The sequence below is a fragment of the Uloborus diversus genome, chromosome 3 (genome assembly GCF_026930045.1).
Source record: "Uloborus diversus isolate 005 chromosome 3, Udiv.v.3.1, whole genome shotgun sequence".
In the NCBI taxonomy this organism is placed as follows: domain Eukaryota; kingdom Metazoa; phylum Arthropoda; class Arachnida; order Araneae; family Uloboridae; genus Uloborus; species Uloborus diversus.
In genome coordinates, this window is record NC_072733.1 from 124,641,330 (window position 1) to 124,647,933 (window position 6,604).

Sequence of the window (6,604 nt, forward strand, 5' to 3'; positions counted from 1 at the left end):
TTAACTTACAGCGCCATCTATTAAGAATTCATAGAACTAAACAATTAGTACTCACTGTTAATGTGTAATAAACATTTTATTTGCAATTAAAAATTATAAAAACCATCCTATCTTTTAAGTTGGACCAAATTACAGATATTTATGAAATTTGATAAAAATCGGTTCAGTAGCTTCGGAGTTTACCCCGAACAAACATCGTGACACGAGATTTTAATATATATAATATATAGTCCCCCCCCCCAATAAATTTCAGCTGATGACGCCAATGCTCATATGCTGCAGTGTACAATAGAAACCAAATGAATTGTTCAGTTCTAAGCATAAGAGGATGTTTTATGAATCCATGTAGTTAAGTTTTAAAGGGAAAGAAAAGGAGAAAAGAAATTTCATTATTTTATTTATTAAAACTGAAATTGTTATTTTTGTTGGAAATCATTTTCTGTAAAAAATTATAATTAATTGAAACATATCAAGAGCATGAGGAATCAGGTCTAAAACCCCCGCCCCTTGTGTGTGCCACTGGTTATGAATGATTTTAACAAATTTGGAGCCAAATATTCAAAATTAAGTTTCAAAAAAACAGATGGAAATTTTGTATCAATACAATAAGCATGTAGTGTACTACTACATGTCTTTGTTTCGAATTTGCTTTCATTTTCCATGTTATCTAGATGCAATTTAAACATTTTTAAAATTTTATATTTGTTCTAGCCCGTGAGATTCTTCTTGTTATGAAACGCAGCCCTCGAGTAAAAAAAAAGGTTGGCCATCACTGCATGAAAACAACAATTGGTAAAAATTAATGCAAGAATTTTCAGAAATTTGAAGGTTCAGTGGTAAGTAGGTTTCTGTACAAAAAATCAAACAAGCAAAAATTAGGACAATAAATTTTAAAGATGGCTACCTAAAACTTTGAGATAAGCAGAGTAGACTTTGAGTTAGTGAAAAACAAGTAAAAGGGTACCTACAGGCAAAAGGAAAATAGCTTACAAGTATACAACAGATATCAATGCTTCACAAATAGTAGTTTTTACTTCTACTGGGGGAAATTTATTTTTCTTCAACATGAATATTTGCCATGGCAAATGATTCATGCAAGTAACAGGTGAAACTGAACTACTAAAATCCTCAAAAGTAATATGCAGGTAGAACAGGGACAGATTATGCATGTACCAAGGGAATAAAGGCAGAAAAGGGACAGAACAGGCATGTATCAAGGGACATGGAAGTTTTAACAAATTATAGTAAATATGCCAAAAAAAAAAAAATGTTCAAACTAAAATATTTACTTAATGCCTGAAAATTATTTAAAACATTTGAAGGAAAATCTAGTCTCATTTTGCAAATGCAGTACTCAAGATTAACTGGTCTCCATTTAACCAGATCTCACCTTTAAACAGCCATGATATTTCTAAGTAAGAGAATCGAAAAACAAGTTGTAAAATAAAATGGAAAAGCTCATAATAGATTATTATAATTACAAAATAAGATAGTTAAAGCGAGGGAAATATGTTACAAGTGTGTTAAGTGGTATCACAAGATTGGAGACATCCAATGGCATTGGGAGGACAGAGGGCAGAATTTGCAGTTACAGAAAATGGACTTCTTTTAAAGTGAAGAGCACCAAGAGAATGAGGAGCCTGTATGGGCAGTGTGTGGCCTGCTTCAGCATCTGGTCTGAACTTTCCTGCACCAGCTTTCCTCAGTAATGTGATGATTTTAAAAAAATAGTAAAATTGTACATTAACACCATCAAACTTTGTCCCTTCTGCAGAAAAAGAAACAAGTGTTATAATTCTTCCTCCTAATGCATAAAAAAAAACTTTTTAAGTGAATTCATTCGCTTAGGTTCCCACTGCTTTTATTCACTGCTTATATTAATAATTATTTTTAATTGTATTTTAATGTTAAATATTTGTTTATCGTAATTCATAGAAATGCATTCTGTAATCTTATAGACATTTTTCTCCCTTTTTTGCTTAAACTGGAATTTTGCTTAACTGGATAATCTCAGCTCCCATTTGAGCTGGTTAACTGGTAGTTGACTGTACAGCACATTAAAGTAAATCTATCTTAAATATTAATAAATACAACTATAAATTGAAAAATTGTGGTTTAATAAAAAACTAAAGGCTGTTAGAAAATTTTCAAACATTTTTTTTTTCTGATCTCAGCATTCAAAAACACAAGAACCGGTTTTCCCTGCATAAATTTGTTTTGCAGCAGCCAGTTCAATCTTTAAACAATCATAACTGGAGAGGGGGGGGGGGGACTTCTATACTTATAAAATTATGCATTGAACATACTCTTAGCATTTCAATCTCTGTGTCACTGTCATCAGAATTCGGGGTGGGAAGTCCAAATTTCTCGTTTACAAGTCGATTCATAAGCTTGAAACTCTTTTCATCATGGAACAAATACTTCCTGTTGGCAGCCATTCTGAAACAATATAAATTGATCATTAATTAGAGACCTTAAAATTTTAATGTTCACCTGATTCTTTAAATACCTTTTAATCTCTGCTGGACAAAATTACGAGATAGAAAACATATTTGCACAATTCTCATAATAAACCACACAAAATAGGACAGTTTGGGGCCATATGAGGCAGTGAGAAGCAAAGGAATGTAAGTGGCAAAATTAAAAATTTGAAGATAACTAGTCTAAATGATAGGGAAACCTCTCCTCTGTCTTGGGGCAAGAGATAGTACTAGTAGCCCTGGTAGGTGCTGCTGTGCAGCATGACTTAGGGAAAAAAAATCAATGAAAGCCTACCTAGGATTTATCTTTAAACATGTTTTACTAAAAACTTTAAAACATCCACTTACATCCCTTTGCTTCTCAATCACTCATATGATATCAATTAGGGATAAGACAGGCTTTCAAAATTGAGTCTGAACTCATCTCTAATATCAACATAGCATTAGTGTTGGTTAGGGCTTGGCTATATACTGATATACTGTCTTATATAAATATGTATCTAATACCACATAAATATATATCTAATACCACAGTAACAATATTTAGATTTCTATGCTTCTGATGTATCATTTGGAATGGAAATACGGGACTTAATTGCAGAGGAATTCAAAATACTGACTCAAAAATACATAATCTTTCACAGTTCTGTGAGATTGATGAGTATTTGAAATTTTCAGAAATTATCTGCATTTTTCAAACAGTTATTTAGTATTTAATTTTTTATTTATAGTAATAGAAAATTAGCCAGGTCGCCAAAGCAAGCCCCTTGTCAGTTGGGTCTCTGGATCCCTTCCCCCCATAAAGTTTGAAGACTTAAACTACTCTGATTCAGAGCTGGGGCCCCTACTTTTCGATTAGGCTGACATGGCCTCTCGTAGTCCCTGAAAAGTGTATGCGTATTGGTTAAGAAAATATCTTAATGCAACAATTAAAAATTATGAGGCATCAACACGATTCTCAGTTCTAATTAAACGAAAACAATTGATATTGCACAGGATAAAAGCTTCAAAAAAAAACTTTTATTTAAAAAAAAAAATGAAAAACGAAAAAATCTAGTGAGTAAACTTTTGCCACATATTTATCTCACCAGATGGAGCGCAACTCATTCCTTTCAGACTGCATGTTCTGAACCAATATAACTGTAATTTTGAAATTGAGAGGGAAAATATCGATTCCGTTCATAAGACGAAACACCACTTGAATCGATACTCAAGTACACCAATTTTATTTCATTATCGCTGGCAGCCCTGACTTGACTGAACAAAACTAAAACATTTGAATTCCCTCTTGTCGCTAGACAGTTTCTATGCATGTGCAGGCATATTGTTTTTTGTGTAAGTCCTAGGCATAAATGAAATTAGAGTTGTAATGATTAAACCAATAAAAATTCTATCATACACGGACACAAACTTAGATAAAATGAAAAACTTTCTGCAAACACAAATCCTAACTGGAAAATTTTCTGCAAATAATTATTTTGCCTAACTCACCCTTGAATAAAGAATTAAATTTATATTCAAATATGAAAAAGGCCAAAAAAAAAATGCTAAAAACAATCATTTAATTTTTTTACAATAATATATTGTTTGTGCTTAGTTTTCACCAACTGAAAAAAACTGCCAAAACCATTATTTTTTTCACATGTATGCCTTAAAAGGCTTTTGGAGAAAGGTTTTAACAAAAATAAACTAGGATTTTTTTAAAAATTCCCTTTTTTTTTTAATTAACTTGGCAGTTTGACAAAAAATTTCTGCAGAGCCAAAAATTTTCTGCAAACGCCGTTCACGCGTTCATCTATATTATGCAAGACTGCACGGACATAGGTTGTTTGTGAAAGTTCTATGCATAAACCGAATTAGTGTTTTCCGACTTCAGAACTTAAGAGTGTTGTCAATTACTGGAATTGAAAAAGTGATGACATGTAAAAGGAGACATTTTTGAATCGCTTTTAGGTTTAAGTGCTTGTTTGCTTGTTGAATGACGACATTGATTAACTTAATAATTGATTTACTCAAGAAATAAGATTGTTCAAGACTGTCGCAAGAAGATAAAAAGCAAGTACGATTTTTAAGTGTTTTTAAAATTTACTAGAACATGAATTATATACATAATTCTAGGATCTTAAAATTATTAAATTACCTATTTTAATTTTTAAAAAAAGACTTGTAATTTATTTATAATACCGAAAATCGTTTTCTGCATTGGTTTTAGACTTCAAATTTTAAAAACCAAATCAATTTTAAAATTTTGGGAATTTTTTTGCCAAAATTATCTAAGTTATATATCAAATTGCAGTGCATGTAGTTTTCTTTAAAAGAAGCTATGGCACAGCTTTGTAGATGCTATAAAACTTTTGTTATAACATTTTAAAGCATAATTTTACCAAAAATTACTAAAGTTTTCTCCACGTCATTTGCTTGTTTCTTACGTTTAGTTTGTAACTTGATTATAAATTTATAGGTATGAGATTCTTTCATCAATCCACAATTTTACACTATTTATTTCTTTCATGATTTGTTTCATTATTTAAAAAGAAAATTAAACATTTTTTTACATGCAAAAATTTTATTTTCGCCAACTATAAAGCGAAAGTATTAACTTTTTAGAGGGTGAATAAGGCTTGTGTTTTATAATACAGATTTAATGTATGTAGTGTGGCATATTTGTTATTTCATGCTTTTGCTCTACTTTTCGTGTTTGTGCCTGGTCATTCATATTTCTTCTGATTTCATTCTTCTATGCACACATGGTTGAATTTACTAAATAATCCATTTAAATAAGTCATATTTTGAACTGTGTATTTCATTTTTAATATTATTAATTTAATTTGTAACTGTTTAATAATTCAAATTTCTCATTAAGATTTTTTTTTTTTTTTTTTTTTGGATTGAATTTGCAGAAGAAAAATTGACTGCATTTTTGAAATGAGTTTAAAAAAAATATATATATATGCATCATTTGAAAACAATTAGAAAAATAATACTTTTATGTACATTATATATTATACAGTGGTGGACATATTTATAAGACACTTACGCAATTTGACAAATAGTAAACGAAAAGATTCAGAGCTTAAAAATGTTTTAGCAAATACATCAAAAACACTAATTTATTCTGTTATCACACGGAATTGTTTTACAAAAATAGTATTTTAATTGAGTTTAATAAAAAAATTTAAAATATCATGGAAAAAATTATAAGCCACCCTAACATTTTAATTAAAACACCTGCTTTTTTTCAAAAATAATGTGCAATATGCAAATCTTCTGTACGCTGTTATGACACTTTTACGCCTTCACAAACATGCCATAAGGTACAGAGTTAAAGTGAAATTCACGAAAATTGGTGATTAAATTGAACAGGTGCTTCAATTAGTAATATTTTAAAAGTTATTAAATTCTCTACATGCACAATTAGAAATGTTTTGAAAAGAGGAATCAATAGATCGATGAATAAAAGTTTTGGACGTACTCCTTGCTTATTCTCAAGAGACAGACACCATGTGCTTTCGCTCATTACACAGAATAAGACGACCACTACAGGCATTAAAAATGCTTTGAAACTTAATTGTTTAGGGAGAATCATTCGCGGAGTGTTGCATAATACTTCCTATGTGAAATATTAAAAAAAGAAGAAAAAACTACTGCTTCTAAACTGGCACAAAATGGATCGTCTAAACTTTGCTAAACAGACTATGGTCTGGATCTCCAAATGGTACTCTGTGTCATTTTCTGATAAAAGAAAAGTTTAACCTGGAAGGGCCTGATGGGTTTCAATATTATTAGCATGGTTTATGGAAGTTTCCTCATGTACTAATGAGCTGCCAAATAGGTGGAGGCTCAGAAATGGTTTGACCTGGTTTTTCGGCTCAAGGGAAAACGGATATTGTTATTTTGCGTTCAAGAATGACTTCCGAAAAGTATAAGGGTTTTCTTGAAGATCAACTAGCCATATAGGGTGAATTTGTGTATGTATGTTCTCCTGTGGGGGATCTTAGCTTGTGCGGTTTACCAAAATGGGAGTCAGTTTACATGCGTCGAAAACTTAATGCTCTGAAACGTGCTTGGGAAGAACTTTCTTGCGATATTTTGTTAGAGTTGATAGATTCGATGCCAAATCGAAT

General features: G+C 31.0%; 1 protein-coding gene across 1 annotated transcript in view; it reads right to left on the reverse strand.

Moving 5' to 3' along the window:
* LOC129218364 (beta-TrCP-like) overlaps positions 1-2,504 on the reverse strand; it is a 103,398-nt gene extending 100,894 nt beyond the window's left edge. The window contains exon 1 of the mRNA XM_054852606.1: positions 2,307-2,504. Within this exon, the coding sequence (XP_054708581.1) occupies positions 2,307-2,462 (156 nt within the window). The 5' untranslated portion in view covers positions 2,463-2,504. The remainder of the gene's footprint in view (positions 1-2,306) is intronic.
* Between the last annotated feature and the right edge of the window lie 4,100 nt (positions 2,505-6,604).